Source organism: Heptranchias perlo, chromosome 6 (genome assembly GCF_035084215.1).
Source record: "Heptranchias perlo isolate sHepPer1 chromosome 6, sHepPer1.hap1, whole genome shotgun sequence".
Lineage (NCBI taxonomy): Eukaryota > Metazoa > Chordata > Chondrichthyes > Hexanchiformes > Hexanchidae > Heptranchias > Heptranchias perlo.
The window spans coordinates 19,866,852-19,886,973 of record NC_090330.1 but is presented as its reverse complement, the minus strand read 5'-3'; the positions used below and the strand labels follow the sequence as shown (position 1 = coordinate 19,886,973).

At 42.3% G+C, this 20,122-nt stretch overlaps 1 protein-coding gene across 1 annotated transcript in view; it reads left to right on the top strand.

The window, feature by feature from the left end:
• Window positions 1–16,752, top strand: part of LOC137322639 (copper-transporting ATPase 2-like) — a 69,301-nt gene extending 52,549 nt beyond the window's left edge. The window contains 8 exon segments of the mRNA XM_067985546.1: window positions 229–411; window positions 1,476–1,683; window positions 2,181–2,327; window positions 8,582–8,724; window positions 9,444–9,647; window positions 9,834–9,951; window positions 14,387–14,489; window positions 16,608–16,752. Of these exon segments, the coding sequence (XP_067841647.1) occupies window positions 229–411; window positions 1,476–1,683; window positions 2,181–2,327; window positions 8,582–8,724; window positions 9,444–9,647; window positions 9,834–9,951; window positions 14,387–14,489; window positions 16,608–16,752 (1,251 nt within the window).
• Window positions 16,753–20,122: the final 3,370 nt, after the last annotated feature.

Genomic DNA, 20,122 nt, shown 5'->3' with positions numbered 1-20,122 from the left:
GTTTGTGTTTTGAGCAACCATAGTAGTGAATTCAGCATTTAGTTGTGGTTGGTTAGTGGGCTATTTGTGTTAATGGAATTACATATTTCATCATCAAATCTGCTTAAATGATTTAACTTTCCCGCACTCCGGCAACTGATGGGAAATTACATTTAGAAAATGATAACCTACAGTTAGATGACAGCTTTGATTCTTTCACTGTAGTGAAAAGAACTTCTGTGTCTCTAGATAAAAGTAGTGATGTTTGACAAGACTGGAACGATTACACATGGTGTTCCTAAGGTGATGAGGGTTCTAATACTGGTAGATGTTGCTGTACTGCCACTGAAGAAACTGCTTGCAATTGTTGGTACTGCAGAAGCCAGTAGTGAACATCCTCTTGGAAATGCTGTGGCCAAATATTGCAAAGAAGTAAGTCACAGATATTCTACTTCTCTCAGTTTCTCAGTCCAGTCTATATTTCATACTAAAATCACATGTATTATGTAGTGATATAACCATTATATTCAAATATATTTAATATTATCTTTTATCTTGGCAATAAAATACTATTTTTACTACTTACGCTAAAATTCTTGTATTTTAAATTACCACTGAATAGTAATCTGTACTAATTCTATCATTGACTAATATTTTTAAAGTATTTTTGTGCTTTTGTAAGAACTGTGTTGTGAAATAAATGTTACTATTTTGAGTATTGTCTATTTGTACAGACCAGATGCCTGTACCTTTTGAACTGTTTTCTTCCAATTTATTGCAGCAGGGTAAGGACAGTCCCAGACTTTCCTTTCGACAACCAATTGCCTCCTTTGATCCCCCACCTCCCCAGCTCCCCACTTCTCCATCCTCATCTCTTATGTGATGTGTGAGGAACTTCAATTTTTCAAGCCTTTTTTCATAACTATATTCTCTCATTCCTGATATCAGACTAATGAATCTTCGTGGGCACTACTGTAGTATCTTCTTATAGTGGGTTGCCCCAATTCATGGAATACTTCAATTGTGACTGAAACAATAACTTGTACAAATTCAACATCAATTCCTTGCTCCTATATTCAATGTCCATATGTATTAAACCCAGAATCACATTTACATTTGTATAGCCCTTTCTACCTGCGCTCATCTTTAAAGATCAATGGATCTGCACTACATCTCAAAATAATATTTTGAGCCTACATCTCTATTCTTTCACTTTGTTAAGGTTCTTACCATTCAGAGCATACTTTCACTATTCTTTACCCACAGTTTACTACTATAAACCCTGTCTCTTCAACAATGCCTTTGGTCACCTCCCCTGTACCATCGGCTATTGCTTGCCATCTGTTCCTGCCCTGTGAAACATCTCTGGGAGGTTTTCTACCTTAAACGTGCTATGTAAGTTTTATTGGTAGTGGCATAGTAGTTCAGGAAAGTTTAAGTATTCTGTATTATGTTGAGTTAGTTATCTTAAGGTGAAGCTTTCCTGTCTATTTCAGGAACTTGGCACAGATGTTCTTGGATACTGCACCGATTTTCAGTCTGTGCCAGGCAGTGGCATCAGCTGCAAAGTTACTAATATTGAAACAATGCTGATGAAAAGTGAACCGAGTCTCAACAAACAACATGAACAGAACACAGATTTGTTGCAGATTAGTGACTCACACGTTGAAAATATAGTGCCCTCACAGACCACTGAACCAGAAGGTAAATATTTTGCTTATAAATTTTCACTGCAATCTATTTGAATAAAGTTAGATTTGTGACACGAATGAACAATTGGATAATAATGTCTCCAATTAAATTTATTTGATTATGGTGAGGAGTTGGTTCCAAATTTTTTGAACTTTAGTAATTTTTTTATCAATGAAAGCACTGCTTAATGATAAATACAGAGATCTTTGCCATTATTTATCTCACAAAAAGGCGACAAATGGTGTGATACATGAAATCACCCACAGTGGTACTGAAATGCACAAAGTTGCTGAAGTCCTGAAGTCTCTCTCAAAAAGTCGATAAGGATAGGAATAGTGAGAAATAGAAGTGTAAAATTCAAGTCTTCCCTGCATTCTTGAATTTGTTACTCCTTGTGACATTAGTATCACTTTGTTGACACTCCCTTGAACTAGATGGCTTTTAAATAATTATGAGTAAATTATTTTATGACTAATAAATTAATTCAGCAGACCTTTTGCCCTTTATAGGTGCAGTGGCTTCTCAGGCTTACTCTGTATTAATTGGAAACCGTGAGTGGATGAAACGCAATGGTTTACATGTTGGAAATGATGTTGATGAGGCCATGACTAATCATGAAATGAAAGGACAGGTGGCTGTGTTGGTGGCCATTGATGGTAAAGTTCATGCAATTAAAGTCCCTCCACTGAATTGTGATAATGTGATTAGGCGTTACTCCAGGGCAGTGCTCCATTGTAAATACTGGTCGTAATCCAAGGTAAATGACAGCAACCCCAACTCTTCAGTGGAGCAGTAGGAAGGACTTACTGCACGTAATCTTGTATCATCTAATTCAATTTTTTTCTGCTTAATTCCACAAGATTTAACTGAAATGTGCATAATATAAACAGATCACTAGTTTTGCTAACAATAAACACACATGAGTGAACTAAACTCTTACCATGATCATAACCCATGTAATGCAAAAAAAATGCCTGTATCACGTAATCTGTTGGAGAGATGTCAACCTTTAAGTCTTGAAATCAGTGAGATGGTGGAAGCAAAATAGGCGGTAAAGAATCAACAGTCTGTTTTACACCTTGGCCAATTTTCTTTTGCATTGACTTCAATGGGGTGTAAAACGGACCTGCCAATTCATTTTGCGCTACCAACAAAGACCAATTTCACCCCCCCCCCCGAGCCTCTTCAAAACTTGCAGGGGGTCAGGGGCCAGCCCAAAAGCCCCAGTGATGTCCGGGGGTAGTGTCCCAACGGGGATCCAATGGACAAAGCCCCCAGCCATGCTCGATTTTAAGCATTTTTGGGGCCAAAAAAAATGTCTTTCTTTGCAAGTGTTTATTTGGACATACTGCTCTGAATTTTTTTTTTAAAGATGGAATGCAAATTGAGAACTTTTCTAGAACTATGAGCATAAAGATACATCAGACTCTGGTCATGGACTTTCAATGTTTTGTGAACCCCTTCGTGTCCTGCTTTCTTGCCTTATGCAGTTAACCCTGCATGATCTATATGTGCCTGGAATTAATCTGTATTTCCCCAATTGTTCTAAATATAGTGATTTATGTAATGCTTGGATTTCTCTTATTTTACTAAAAAAAAACCTGCAAGTGCTGGATACCCAAAATAAAAACAGATACGAATGAAAACACACAGCATCTGTAAAAGGAAAAGTCAGGTTAATGTTTTGGGTGAAGATAAGTGAGTCCCTTAATAGGACTGAATAAAAGAAAGGGAGGAGTAGTGAACAACAGATAAAAGTGCCAGGAACGATGACTCTGTTGCAGAGAGCAGTTAATGGGTTAAATGGTCAGAATAAAAGGTACTTTGAAGAGCTGGATAAAGCTGAAAATTGCAAAGATCATCTCATTAAAAGAATAAAAGGATGTGAAAATAGCTAAGTAAGACCATGAAAAGCCATGAGGAAGAAACACAAAAAAGCTAGAACTTGGGATAAAAAAGTTAAAATATTGGAAATCTGAAATAAACAGTAAATGCTGGAACTTTATAGGGACTTCGGGGGGGTGGGGCGATATACTATGATAGTACACTATTGATAGTTAATCATGCTGTTCTAAATAGTAACTCATACTGCAATTAACTTATATAAAATATATATCCGCTTTGCTTCAAAATTAACATAAGTAAACATTTAGACAATGATAATGATTAATATTGACAAGTATACTGAATCTATGCCAAGTATGAATTACTTTGTGTGAATGTAAAACACAGCTGATACAAGTATCATGCATGCACATTTCTGCCTTAGGAGAGGGCTATATTCTGTTATATTTCCTAATATTCTGTTAAATGATAAAGAGGGAGAAAATTGAATTGTAAGAGCTTTTACAAGTATGTAAAAATGGAAGAGATTAAGCAAAAGTAAACGTGGGTCCCTTTGAGGCAGAGACAGGAGAAATTATAATGGGGAATAGGAAAATGGCAGAGATGTTAAATAAATATTTTGTATCTGTCTTCACAGTAGAAGACACAAAAAACATACTGGAAGTAGTGGGGAACCAAGGGTCTAATGAGAGTGAGCAACTTCAAGTAATTAAGATTAGTAAAGAAAAAGTACTAGAGAAATTAATGGGAATAAAAGTCGACAAATCCCCTGGACCTGATGGCTTACATCCTAGGGTTTTAAAAGAGGTAGCTGCAGAGGTAGTGGATGCACAGAATCATTCAAAGGTTATAGCACGGAAGGAGGCCATTCAGCCCGTTGAGTCCGTGCTGGCTCTATGCAAGAGCAATCCAGCTAGTCCCACTCCGCCACCCTTTTCCCGTACCCTTGCAAATTTTTTCCTTTCAAGTACTTATCCAGTTCCCTTTTGAAAGCCACAATTAAATCTGCCTCCACCACCCGCCCTCCACCCGCCCCCCCCACCCCTACCCCCCAGCAGTGCATTCCAGATCCTAACCACTCGCTGCATAAAAAAGTTTTTCCTCATGTCACCTTTGGTTCTGTTGCCAATCACCTTAAATCTCTGACCTTTGGTTCTAGACCCTTCATGATTTTGAATACCTCCAACAAATCTCCTCTCAATCTTCTCTGTTCCAAGGAGAACAACCCCAGCTTCTCCAGTCTATCCATGTTACTAAATCCCTCATTTCTCTCGAATCATTCTCGTAAATCTTTTCTGCATCCTCTCTAGGGCTTGCACATCTTTCCTAAAGTGTTGCGTCCAGAACTGGACACAATACTCCAGTTGTGGTCGAACCAGTGTTTTATAAAGGTTCATCATGACTTCCTTACGTTTGTACTCTATGCCTCTATTTATAAAGCCCAGGATCACGTATGCTTTTTTAACCGCTTTCTCAACGGCCCCGCCATCTTCACTGATTTGTGCACATTTACCACCAGATCTCTCTGTTCCTACACCCCTTTTAGAATTGCGCCCTCTAGTTTATATTGCCTCTCCTCATTCTTCCTACTGAAATGTATCACTTTGCATTTTTCTGCTTTAAAATTCATCTGCCACATGTCTGCCCATGCCATCAGCCTGTCTATATCCTCTTGAAGTCTATCACTATCCTCCTCACTGTTCACTACACTTCCAAGTTTTGTGTCATCTGCAAATTTGGAAATTGTGCCCTGTATACCCAAGTCCAGTCATTAATATATATCAAGAAAAGCAGTGATCCTAGTGCCGATCCCTGGGGAGCACCATTGTACACCTCCCTCCCATCCGAAAAACAACTGTTCACCACTACTCTCTGCTTCCTGTTACTTAGCCAATTTTGTATCCATGCTGCTACTGCCTCCTTTACTCTGTGGGCTTCAATCTTGATGACAAGCCTAGTATGCATTGGTTTTGATCTTCCAGAATTCCCTAGATTCTAGAATGGTCACCGTGGATTGGAAGGTAGCAAATGTAACCCCGCTATTCAAGGAAGGAGGGAGAGAGAAAACGGGGAACTATAGGCCCATTAGCCTGACATCAGTAGAAGGGAAAATGCTAGCATCTATTATTAAGGGCGTAGTAATGACGATCCGGATTCTTTCCCCTCAGTCTGGTTCAGTAAAAACTGAAGTCGAATACATTTTAAAGTTCAGCACAACTTTAATAGCAGGGTTCTTAGTCTGCAGCATTGATTTGGACTCCTGATAGAGTCCCTCTATGCTGGCAGAGCAAGAACAAGAAACATACAGAAATCCACACGTTTTTATACAGATGAATAGGGTTGGAACATACTTAACGAGGGTCAACACCAATCATAAGCCGGGCATAGGTTGCCATGCGAGGTTACATTATTTCCGGCCAATCATAAATCGTCCATGTGCTGATCATGTTGCTGTTAGACATCAAAGGGGATACTTCTTCACCTTCCAACTTGGAATGTTCTTCCCTGTCCCTTCTGTTCCTTATCTCCCAACCTGGAATGTCTTTCAACTTTGGCTAAGCTCGTTACCTATATTGATCTGCCATAAACATGGAGACATTCAGACCAGTCCTTGAATCACATCAAAGACTCTACATTGATAAGACCATGCAAACCTGCTGACTACGCAAACATATGGCCCAGCAGGAGGCCAGGCCACCTGTACCAATCTCAGTTACTAATTAATTAACCCTTTCTAACCATTTTGCATTCTGCTTCTTTGCCACATAGGCATCTTAATATTTTACCGAAAACTGACCACGTAGGGATTCTCATTCCCCCCTTTTATCATTTCATGATAACCAATTATTACGGTGCTCACTGGTTCTGCAGCGCAGCAACATTTAAGTAAGCAATAAACTATAAGAGTTATCACAATGAATATGACTAGCCCTTGAACTAGAGAAGTCCCAATAGAACACAGACATGTTTCATCAATACGCCTTTGTACTCTTATCTGTTCTCAGGAACAGACTCCTTCTAAACATCTCTCAAGTAAGCTGCGAATGTCCTTGGTCAGCTAAACCTATTCATGTTAATTTGAAAAGGCTAACATAATCAAATATCCCATGGTGCTTTATATTTTGTTTCCAGCCTAACTAGACTGAATGGTACCTTTCAGACCATTTTACACCTGTGAATTGGTGCCCTCCCCATTATATCCCTTAATCCAAATTCTCCCTACAATATCCCGTTAGATGCTGTACCTCATCTTAACCAGGTTCCCTTCGTGTTGGCCACCAGTCCGGGTGGAAGAGAGGCAGAGCATCTGATAATCCTATCAAACTATAATTGTCTTCCCTTTTACATGCACCTTACCCCAGCGGGTGCTACTCCCGGTACCATTAAGATGTGTTCTTAGTTGAAACCACAGAGACAATGGGGACATTCTCACCCAGGCTCTGTTTTACTATCTTTGCCAAACCCTTCATCCTCTGCTTACATTTATTACATGCAATGAAAATCAAGAAGCACATTACAACAAACTGCACTACGACTAATACATATGAAATTAATCTAATCCAAGGATGGATCTGTATATTCAGTCCCAAATTCCAGAGGTCATTTCACCAGGTGGTGACTTTAATTTGGTCAATGTCATGCTTAATGTTGTTATTGTCCTGTTGTAGGTTATAATAAACCTTCTGGGAGAGGCGTATCTCCATTCGCAATACTTTCAAGTATTTAGGCAACAGGGTCAGATACCCAAATGTGTCCTGATATGCTTTTAAGTCCTTTCTGACATTCTCAGAAACTTGTGATTATTGAGGGTGTAACTAGCTTAGTAGATAAGGGGGAACCAATGAATGTGGTATATTTGGATTTTCAAAAGGCATTCGATAAGGTGCCACACAACAGGTTGTTACACAAGATTAAGGCCCATGGGATTGGGGGTAATATATTAGCATGGATTGAGGATTGGTTAATGGACAGAAAACAAAGAGTAGGAATAAACTGGTCATTTTCGGGTTGGCAGGTTGTAACTAGTGGGGTGCCGCAAGGATCAGTGCTTGGGCCTCATCTGTTTACAGTCCATATCAATGATTTAGATGAGGGGACCAAGTGTAATGTATCCAAGTTTGCTGACTATAAAAGCTAGGTGGGAAAGTAAGCTGTGAGGAGGATGTAAAGAGGCTGCAAAGGGATAGAGACAGGTTAAGTGAGTGGGCGAGAAGGTGGTAGATGGAGTATAATGTGGGTAAATGTGAAATTATCCACTTTGGTAGGAAGAATAGAAAAGCAGAATATTTTTTAAAAGGTGAGAGACTAAGAAATGTTGGTATTCAGAGGGATTTGGGTGTCCTTGTACACGAATCACAGAAAGTTAACATGCAGGTACCACAAGCAATTAGGAAGACAAATGGTATGTTAGCCTTTATTGCAAGTGGGTTGGAGTACAAGAGTAGAGGTCTTGCTGCAATTATATTGGGCTCTGGTGAGACCACACATGGAGTACAGTGTATAGTTTTGGTCTCCTTACCTAAGGAAGGATAAATTTGCCTTAGAGGCGGTGCAACAAAGGTTCACTAGATTGATTCCTCGGATGAGAGGGTTGTCCTATGAGGAAAGATTGAGTAGAATGGGCCTATATTCTCTGGAGTTTAGAAGAATGAGAGGTGATCTCATTAAAACATATAAAATTCTTAGAGTGTTTGACAGGGTATATGCGGAGAGGCTGTTTCCCCTGGCTGGAGAGTTTAGAACTAGAGGTCATAGTCTCAGGATAAGAGCTCGGCCATTTAGGACCGAGATGAGGAAATGTTTCTACACTCAGAGGGTTGTGAATTTTTGGAATTCTCTACCCCAGAAGCCTGTGGATGCTCAGTCATTGAGTATATTCAAGATTGAGATCGATAGATTTTTGGACACTAAGGGAATCAAGAGATTTAGGGATCGGGCGGGAAAGTGGAGTCGAGGTCGACGATCAGCCATGATCTTATTGAATGGCGGAGCCGGCTCTACGGGCCATTTGGCCTCCTCCTGCTCCTTTTTCTTATGTTCTTATGATGTGTTTTGCTCTGCAAAGGTACACTGTGTGGATTGATGGTGATTGCAGACACAGTCAAACCTGAAGCTGCACTGGCTGTGTACACCTTGAACAACATGGGAGTGGATGTGGTGCTTATAACGGGTGACAACCGCAAAACAGCAGGAGCAATTGCTAGCCAGGTAGATTTCAATAAAATCTGATTGATCCCCATGTACAGTACCTACTGTATTTGGTTTATTACTTTTTAAAATCCCATTTCCACCCCCCCCTCTTTTATTCCCCATCTGAGAGCACAGGCAACCAGCTTGTTTCTTGGCCTCTGTCAGTACCATCCTTGGTACTTGTTTAGTTCTGATTCTGGGAGACAGCCAGCTGCCATATTTACTCTACTGAATCCTACTCCTTTATCCTGGTGGTACAATTGTAGGACCAGTTTTATGTGAGTCTATAATTCTGCCACAGGGGACGCATTTAAAACATTTTTAAATATCAACGTCATCTTTGGGAGTCCAGGGCACAAGCCAAGACTCCCACTGAAATTACAGCATAAGTATCCTGGTCTTTCAGGGCCCATGTGTACATCAATCTCCTTACTGCATTCCAGCTGACCATTAAGTATATATATTCTTTAGAACACCCTATGCACTGGCATCTCCTCGGAGATGGGGGTATCAGCATTCACGTTTTAAGTTCCTCATCTTTCAAAAGTACTAACTTTAAAAGATAATTTCATAGATCCATTAGAAATTTATGTATACGAATTAGCAAGATACCTGTCCCATTTACTGCTCTTAAATGCAGGCTTCAAAAATTTAAAAAGGAACAATTTTACTGTTGGTACAAATATTTACAAGAAATGCTCTCTTCTTTTATGTTTGTGTTTCCATTTTTTTTTAAGGTTGGCATCAAGAAGGTGTTTGCAGAAGTTCTTCCCTCACATAAAGTAGCCAAAGTGCAGGAGCTTCAGGATGAGGGAAAAACTGTAGCAATGGTTGGAGATGGTATCAATGATTCTCCAGCCCTGGCAAAAGCTGATGTGGGAATTGCCATTGGAACCGGCACAGACGTGGCTATTGAAGCAGCAGATGTTGTGCTTATTAGAGTAAGCCAATGTTAATAAAGCAACATTCAGATATTTAATAAGCTCTTTCTCGTGTTCTCAGATTATCTATATTTCTCTTATAAAGAATGGCAAGGATGAAAATAGTCATTTGAAATTATTATTTAAACATATCTTGTTTATTTTTTAAATATTTTGTGGTGTAATGCATTCTCTGTTTGCCCCTAGAATGATCTACTAGATGTCGTGGCAAGCATCGACTTGTCAAAAAAGACCGTTTGTCGAATTCAAATAAATGTTATCTTTGCTTTAATTTATAACCTGGTAGGAATCCCAATTGCTGCTGGTGAGTGGGAGCTTTTTAAATTTGCTGTGCTTTATTTTCACCGTCTTTTTCCCTTAAAATCAATTAATAAGGGTAAAGTTCTGTAAGTTCAAAGTCTGTTTAAAATGTGAAGGGGGAGGAATTGGGATTTGCCATGAGCAGGTGCGAAATCAGCGACGCATCGAAAACGGGGCCTGAGGCTCGTTCCAAATTGGGCCTCATCTCCATAATACCGGCAAACTGCAGCTGCCAATCAAATGCACCTTGCCGTTCCGGGCCTTTCCTAACTGCGACCCGCAGTATTGCTCTGGAGCCAGGAGGAGCACTCTTACCACATTACGGTAAGTGAAAACTGAAAAACTTACCCGTTCTTCAGCGGCCTCCTGCAGTCCCATTAAGAGGTGTTTGTCTTTCAGTGCACTTTCTCTTGCTACCTCCCTGTGTCACAGTATAACTTGTTAATATTATTGCCGCATCAGGGGGGGTCCTCAAAGCTGCAAATCACCTATCTTATTAGTCATATGTCCTTATGTTACTCCACTTCAATTGGGACTAGCACGCACTAATGTCGTACTATGGTCCATGAGTTTAGAGAGATTGCATGGAATCTAGACTCCATTCTGTTTCCGTGCCAACATTCTTCGACCTGAACAGGCCAACGGAATGAAAAGTTGCAAAAGGTGCGAATGTTGCAATGTTACATGGCGATATTTACCTTTATGCTGGCGCTGCATGCTCTTTACCCCTCTCCTCTACAAGAAAGACTCTTTCATATTGTGTGAGACCCCTGCCAGTGCTGTTGAATTTCCTGAGCTTGGGTCTCGTGCAGCTGGTTGCAAGTCAAATATAGAACTGCCAGCAGTCACTAAGACTGGCTTCAGGGAAGATGTTTTTGTGGGCCTTCTGGGAACCTGGTCTTAATGAATCCCTGATGTGGAGATGCCGGTGATGGACTGGGGTTGACAATTGTAAACAATTTTACAACACCAAGTTATAGTCCAGCAATTTTATTTTAAATTCACAAGCTTTCGGAGGCTTCCTCCTTCCTCAGGTGAACGTTGTTGGAAATGAAATCCTCGAAATGAAATCGCATTTATACATCACAGAACAATGCTTGGTGATTACAGACAGTTTTTTCAACTGCCCGTTGCCAAGGCAATCAGTATGCAGACAGACAGGTGTTACCTGCAAGGTCTCCGAATATACAAATCACCAAAAAAAAACAAAAAAACAAAAAAAAACAGAGATAGAGAGGTAGAAACATAGAAAAGACAGCAACTGACCCGTTATATTAAAAACAGATAACATTTGTTCGCTGGTGGGGTAACGTGTAGCGTGACATGAACCCAAGATCCCGGTTGAGGCCGTCCTCATGGGTGCGGAACTTGGCTATCAATTTCTGCTCGACGATTTTGCGTTGTCGTGTGTCTCGAAGGCCGCCTTGGAGTACGCTTACCCGAAGGTCGGTGGCTGAATGTCCTTGACTGCTGAAGTGTTCCCCGACTGGGAGGGAACCCTCCTGTTTGGTGATTGTTGCGCGGTGTCCGTTCATCCGTTGTCGCAGCGTCTGCATGGTCTCGCCAATGTACCATGCTCTGGGGCATCCTTTCCTGCAACGTATGAGGTAGACAACGTTGGCCGAGTCACAGGAGTTTGAACCATGCACCTGGTGGGTGGTGTCCTCTCGTGTGATGGTGGTATCTGTGTCGATGATCTGGCATGTCTTGCAGAGGTTACCGTGGCAGGGTTGTGTGGTGTCGTGGACGTTGTTCTCTTGAAGGCTAGGTAATTTGCTGCGAACGATGGTCTGTTTGAGGTTGGGTGGCTGTTTAAAGGCGAGTAGTGGAGGTGTGGGGATGGCCATAGCGAGGTGTTCGTCGTCATTGATGACATGTTGAAGGCTGCGGAGAACATTGCGTAGTTTCTCCGCTCCGGGGAAGTACTGGACGACAAAGGGTACTCTGTTGGTTGCGTCCCGTGTTAGTCTCCTGAGGAGGTCTATGCGATTTTTCGCTGTGGCCCGTCGGAACTGTCGATCGATGAGTCGAGCGTCATATCCCGTTCTTACTAGGGCGTCTTTCAGCGTCTGTAGGTGTCCATCGCGTTCCTCCTCGTCTGAGGAGGAACGAATGTTATCTGTTTTTAATATAACGGGTCAGTTGCTGTCTTTTCTATGTTTCTACCTCTCTATCTGTTTTTTTTTGTTTTTTTGTTTTTTTTTGGTGATTTGTATATTCGGAGACCTTGCAGGTAACACCTGTCAGTCTGCATACTGATTGCCTTGGCAACGGGCAGTTGAAAAAACTGTCTGTAATCACCAAGCATTGTTCTGTGATGTATAAATGCGATTTCATTTCGAGGATTTCATTTCCAACAGCGTTCACCTGAGGAAGGAGGAAGCCTCCGAAAGCTTGTGAATTTAAAATAAAATTGCTGGACTATAACTTGGTGTTGTAAAATTGTTTACAATTAATGAATCCCAGCAGTGTTGTTTGTCTTGCTGGCTGTATGAAACCCCCAGTTGTGGGACCCAGTGTCACTAGCAGACGTAAAAGCACCGAGAAATTGCTTCACTACTACTTTGCAGTTCAAGTGCATGGGAGGAAGCCTTCTAAAGATAGTTTCAACAGGGAGGCAAGTATCTCTGTATTATAAAATTATAATGCAACCAAAGCCAGGAAAAAGGAATAAAGTCACATCTAGACATTAGTCATTTTATTCACATACTGTGCTAATCCAATGAATAAGATAGTGTCATACCCCATTAATTGTCATAAAATATCTTTATCACTACATTAAAATGCTGCATGATATTATTTACTATGTGCGTTGTGTAGCAAATAAGCTAGACATCCTATTGCATTTGCAATGTGAAGTGTTAAAGTAAGACTTCCTTCTTGAAAACCCTGCACAGACTGTAAATTTGAGGGATAGTAACATGAGGAAATATGTAAATAATATATTGCTAATATCATACAATAATTCTGCAAGAAAGTAAAATTGTAACAAAATTGTACTTTTCATTTTCTTGAGAAAACTTCTATTGTTTCCTATGCAATACAGCTTTTGAAACTCTGGAACTATTTCCTTTTTTGAGTGTTGAATCACAGTTTTCTTAATCTGCACAGATACTGCTTTTTTAGAGATACATGCTTGCCTTTGGCTGAGGAATTTGAGTTACTGGATAGCTATTTAAACCAGAAATAAAGTTATGAGCAGCCTATAAGGCTTGATCCAAAACATTGATATTTCTCTTTAAATTTCAAATGGCCTTTTCTAGTCCTTAGAGTCGTAGAATGATGCAGCACAGAAGTAGGTCATTTGACCCGTTAAGTCTGTGCCAGTGTTCTTCTCCAGATGAACCACCCAGTCTAAACCCACCGTCCTGCTCGTTCCCCATTCCCTTTAATGTTATTCTTTTGGACTGTAATGGTTTTTTTCCAGTCCTGTACATTCTATGTTCCTTGTTTTTATATCGTATGCTTCTAGGTACAAAACCAAGGATTCTGTTTGCCTTTTTATGGCCTTATCCACTTCAGTGTCACCTTTAATGACCTGTGTATCTGAATATCAAGGTTTCTCTGCTCCTCTATTCCATTTAAATTCTCAACATTTAAGGTGTATTTCATTTTGTACTTCCAAAGTGTATTCATATTTTTCTACATTATTCTTACTTCCAAAACATATTACTTCACGGTTTTCTACATTAAACTGCATTTACCACCTATCTGCCCAACCTATCAATTCCTAAGTCTAGATCTTTTATATGTATTCAAAAAATAAGGGCAGCCCCCAAACACAGCTACTTGTAGAATGCCACTCACATTTTCAATATGAAAAATGTCTTAACCCTACCCTACCCTTTGCTTTCTGACATCAACTGTCTCTATCACATAGCAAAGGTAATGAAAGGTACATTCCACTTAATTCCATGTACCTTTCATTACCTTTGCCATGTGACATTATTAAATGCTTTTTGAAAACCCATCTAAACTACGTCCATTTCATTTCCTTTATCAATCTTCTCTGTTATTTCTTTAAAGAATTCTATAAAGTTGGTAAAACATAACCTGCCTTTTAGAAGTCCATGCTGAAGTCTCTGTTGAAGTTGTGTTTCTCCAAGTGCTTAGTAGTTTCATTATCTATTATAGATTCTAGTAGTTTAGCAACAACTGAAGTACGACTAACTGGCCTATAATTTCTTGGCTTATCCATGTCTTCTTTGTCTGACTTTACCATCATTCAGTCCTCTGGCAATATTTTCCATTCCAAAGAATTTTCGAAAATTGCAGTCAGAGCCTCTGCTATTAAAATATTGTTTTGCACTTTCCCTCAGGATTCTTAGATGTAAACTATCAGGTTCAGGTGATTTGTCTATCCTAATTTGGAGTAACCTCTTTAATGGTCCTTGAATTTTCTTATGTTCTAAATATGCTATGTGCTTCTAATTTTCTAGGGGTGTTTTTGCCATTTGGCCTAGTTTTACAGCCATGGATGGGTTCTGCTGCAATGGCGGCTTCCTCTGTTTCTGTAGTAGTTTCATCACTATTGCTGAGACTGTAAGTAACTGAACATAACATTTTTCACACGTTGAATCCATGAATAGTAGGATCTAAGTCTAGTATTTCAAAAACAAGTTGACCATTCAAATTGACCAATTTAAAATACCAATATGTATTTTGTTTTTATATTTTGAAAGAAAAAATAGTGGATAACAATGTTGACTCACAGCAGAACGGGTGAAGCTGTTTGAATTAACTCCTTCGATAAGAAGTAGTTACAAATGGGATTGGAGGATACAGTACTAAAATGGCCCTAATCAAAATACAAATGACATCCTCTGGTGCACCATCTCTCTTCGTCCTTCTCGACCTCTCTGCAGTCTTTGACACGATCTACCACACCGCCTCCTTCGTTGTCTAGCTCAATGAGACTGCCCTCGCTTGGGCACTATTACCTATTCAATCATAGCCAGAGCATCTCTAGCAGTGGCTTCCCCTCCTGTCCCTGCACTCTGGCACCCTCCTATTCCTCATCTACTTGCTGCTGCTTGGCAACACCATCCAAAGACATGGGGTCAGGTCCCATATGTATGTTGACGACACCCATATCTACCCCTCCACCATGCCACCAACCCTTCCACTGCGTCTTTGTTGTCAGACTGCTTGTCTGACATCCAGTCCTGGATGAGCCACAATTACCTCCAGTTAAACATTGGGAAGACTGAAGCCCTGGTCTTCGGCCCCCACCCACAAACTCCGTCCCCTCGACATCTAATCCATCCCACTCCCCAGCCAATGTCTCAGATTGAACCAGACTGTTCACAACCTCATCATCTTCTTGGACCCCTGCTGAGCTTCCAACCCCATATCCTCTCCATTAAAATGACTGCCTACTTCCACCTCCATAACATTGCCCAACTGTGCCCCCGCCTCAGCCAATCTGCTGCCGAAACTCTTATCAATGCCTTTTTCGCCGCCAGACGTTACTGTTCTAATGTTCGCCAGCCTGACCTCCCATCCTCCACCTCCATAAACTCCAACTCATCCAAAACTCAGCTGCCCATATCCTTTCTCTCATCAAGTCCCACTTACCCATCACCCCTGTGCTCGATGACCAACATTGCTTCCTGTTCCCCCAATGCCTCCAATTTAAACTTGTCATCCTTGTGTTTTACTCCCTTCCTGGCCTCGGCCTTCCCTATCTCTTTTCCGCTATCTAGGCGCTAAACTTCGGAATTTCCTCCCTAAACCTTTCCGCCTCTACGTCTCCCTCATATCTTTTAGGATCCTCCTCAAATCACACCTCTTTGACCAAGCTTTTAGTCATGCCTCCTGATATCGCCTTTTTTTAATCTCATTGTTCATTTTTGTCTGATTGCGTGTCTGTAAAGCACCTTGGGATGTTTTTCTATGTTAATGGTGCTATTGTTATTATAAGGAGGCAAACTGAGATGATAAAATATCTGACAGGATATGATGGTTCTTTTGCTGCAATAGAGTGGGAAATGTTGTTTGTGGAGAGCATAGGCTGCAGTTAAATAGTGGAGATTTGGGGATGGATGAATAGTCAGGAATTTCCCGGGTTATCTTGGAAGATCGGGATGGGAGATTGGGTTTATGCAGACTGTTCCCTGCTCTGTGAAAGGATTGGGTTTGATGGAAGTCATTCCATGCTTTGTGTTATCAACGGGGAAGAAGGTGGGCAATGTTAGAGGTGGAAGTTGCACCTTTTAGTTACTAGTTATTAAATGTGGATGTAATAAATGCTATGGGTAAAAATCCAGAAAACTGTAGCGTTTTGATATCATCATTGAAAAGAGTAACATTTTTCCCTTTTTTTTTACTGTTAGTCTGGCCTGCCCCCTCACATCTCCAGATCTTACCTTCATTTCACTACTTTTGAATTAGAAAGGTTGGCAGGTATAGTGTAATATAATACGATTGAAAACAAAACCAAGGTGTTGTGCTGTGCCTATCACTATTCATTTGAATCAGGTGATTTATGATCTGTGACTTGTGTTCCTTTAGAATCGGAGAGCAATCTCAGTGTTTGAAGACTGATTTTCCCTATTGAAATTGTCACACCTACTTAGTGATTAAAATTATATGTTGGCCTATCCGGAATTCTAAATCTAATTTACATACATCCTATCTGCTTGCCGTTCTCCATTTCAGTTACAAGAAGCCAGATATAGAAAAGCTTGAATCTCAAGCACAGGGCCGCATGAAACAATTTACACCATCGCAAATTAGTATCCGTATTGGAATGGATGGCAGGCGACAAAATTCTCCTCGGCTCAGTGCCATTCAAGGTAATTGAATTCTACACGGTATAAAATGAGGGACAGATGCAAGCCAATGAATGAATAAGCCTTATTCATGCCATAAATATATCAGTAGCAAACCTTTGGCTGGGAGTTCTTTGTGTTTAGACTCGGATTTCTTTGTTCACACTCAGAATTCTTGTGTTTACACATATTTACCTACATTTTGGACCCCCTCAAACTGACACCATGAGGATAGGGGGCGCAATGGTTTTATTCAGCAATACATCTGAGGAGGAGGCACATCACCATCCACGGCAGGCAAGGTGTTCAGTTCTGGGAGCTGCAGCTCCACAAGACAGAGGTGCACCACAAGGACCCGCAGAAGAGCAGAGAGGGGAAGATCAGAGGGGCCAACGTCACAGGAGGCACTACCCTCGTGAGAGGATCTACAGACAGAGGCTGAGCTTCCTGGACCTCTCTGAGGAGCAATGCCGACGAAGGCTCAGATTGAGTCGCCAGATGGTCGCAAACATCTGCAGGCTCCTTCATGCAGAGCTGCTCCCGGATGGGCCTGGTGGCTACGCATTGCCCGTCACAGTTAAAGTCACCACTGCCCTCAATTTCTTCACCTCCGGATCCTTCCAGGGTGCCACCAGCGACATCACCAGGATCATTCTCGTGTGCACATAAGTGTATACGACAGGTCACAGATGATTTGTTTGCCAAGGCATCCAACTACGTCAACTTCCCCATCGACGACATCAGCCAGACTGAGAGGGCAGTGGGTTTCCACTCTCTGGCTGGCTTCCCACGGGTACAGGGCGCAATTAATTACACACACGTAGCAATCGAGCACCTCCACATGAGGCAGGAATGTTCATCAACCGAAAGGGATATCACTCCATCAATGCACAGCTGGTTTGTGACCACCGGAAGAGGTTTCTGCAGGTGTGTGACGAATTCCCTGGCAGCTGCCATGATTCCTTCATTCTGCGTGAATCCAACATCCCGGCCCTCTGCCCCGCACAAAACAGACTTAAGTGCTGGCTCCTTGGAGGCAAGGGATACCTCCTGCTGACATGAAAAACCCCACCAGCGAGGAACAGCAGTGGTACAACGACAGTCACATCACCATCACCACTATCACTGAACAAGCCATAGGAACGCTGAAGATGCGCTTCAGGTGCCTGGATCGATCTGGGGGATCCCTTCAGTACGCACTGACGAGGGTATGTAGAATAATAATCGTGTTTTGCGCCCTGCACAACATCGCTCAACAGAGAGGGTTCCCGGTGGATGAGGTCCCATGCAGTCAGGAAGCAGCCGCACCTGCTATCAACAGTGAAGAAGAAGACAAAGAGGAGGAGGAGGAGGACGATGATGGACGAACCATCAGCAGAGCAACATCTCACCTGGTTGCTCGTGATGTCCATGGAGTCACTCATATTTGATAGATTCTCATAGGGAGATCTGCAAAGTGACGATAATGAAGTACTCAGACCACCGGTAATGACCATCATCACCACCAACCACCCCCCACCCCAGGTTGCACAAAACAGTCCTACAACTACACTTACACCCATTGTAAACACACCCAATGGGTGGCATCAAGTCTTACCATTTATGTTGAAGCACATGAAAGAGTGCTTTCACAAAAGGGACTCAAGAATGGGCATGACATGGCAGAGAATTATAAACTTTAATGTGAATTTAATAAAAAAACAAATATAAATGACAGTCAGTCAGTCACCCTTGTGATTACAAAACCATAGACTTCCTCTTCCCACCGCTTCTACGTGATGCATCCCCTGTGCCTGCAGCAGAGGTACTGGCAAGTTGCTCAGATTCATATCCGGACTGCTTAGATGCTTTCGGCCTACAACCTCTGGGTTTTGGAGCTCGTGACTGCTCCACCTGCACCTGTGCAGGGGCAGACTCGACCATCTGGAAAGGAGGCAACATTGTGGGTACTGGTTGAGGAGGGGGGGCAACGGGTGAGAAGTGGGAGCGCTTTGAGTGCTGTCCCCACTTCCATATCTCTTTTCGCCATCATCCCTCTCCTGGGCCACTGCCACTCTGCTGGACAACAACTTGGAGCAGATCTGTGATGCTTTTCTAAGCTAAAATATCTGTCTGCCTGTTTAAGGCGGCAGAGATGTTGGCACCCAGAGTCCACGCGGCCGTTGTCAGGGCTGAACGGACTCATTTGTGAGCCGTGCTTGAAGCTTAATGGAGGCTCCCATTCCCTCCATTGCAGATATTCCCGCACTTATCTGCGCCGCCAGTCCACTAATGCTGGAAGTGGACTCCTCCAGTCTCTGCGTCAATGTGGAGACTGAGCGTGGCACGTCTTCCAGTATGTCGCAAAGTTGCATCCGTACCTCTGTCATTCTACTTTTCAAAGTTGGCCCCCGGGGTTCAGCATCCGTGCCATGCTGAGCAGAGCTTGGAGAGGAGTACGCCCATCGACACGGACTTTCCACTGCTGCCCCTGCCTCCAGTGTCTGCTCGTGCTCACTAGTGTGTAGTGACTCACCAGGTAACAACCAACTACCTCTCTAATAGGACCCACCGAGGTGCGAGTATCTGTGCTGGTGCACGGCTCACTGAGATGTGATGATGCGCCCTCAGGGAGCTCCTCTGAGGAATCGTTCTCGTCCATTTCTTCAGTCCGTGACACCCCTGAAAGGGAGCATACAGCAATATTAAGAATCATCGCAGAAGTAATGTTGCGATGAGAATACTGAGGTGTGCAACAGGTCAGTCATTGATAACATCAATCCATGTTGTGTATGAGGGATGTTAAAGTTCTGTCACCAGATGTTTGTGGGATGCCAGTCTCGGCATCCCCGATGGCCAGGCACTCCACTGTATGACTTATCTCCAAGGCCTCCTCCTCCGCCTCTGTGAGGGCCACTATTCGTGGAGGCTCCCCTCCAATCCTCGCCTTCTCCCTGCCTTTTGCGCTCTCTTCTCCTACAAGGGGAGAAAGCACAGACGTGTGAGTGAGTGAGGGTGACATGGTCACCCGATGGATGCATTGCTTTGGGTCAGGATGACAATGAAGCAAATGCATCAGAGGGTGACTATCAGACAGATTGATCACATTGCATCAGGATTGGGGTGAGTGGGAGAGGTGGGTGTACAAATGGTGGGGTGAAGAAGTGCACAGAAAGTGAAGGCAACTTGACACTGAGCCTTATGTGGGTGTGAGGAGTAATGTGGTGGAGTAGGTTTCGCAGAGCAGTGTGAGGGGTGTAATGTTCACCAGAGAATGTGACAGAACCAGGTTTCTTCTTCCTGTCCAGTAGATATAGGACCTCCCTCCTGTTTCTCAGCGCCAAGTAATGTCTCTAGGGTGGCTTCTGAGACCTTGGCTGCTGGCTTGGCTCTGGGACATCGCTTACTCATTTTACCTGCTTT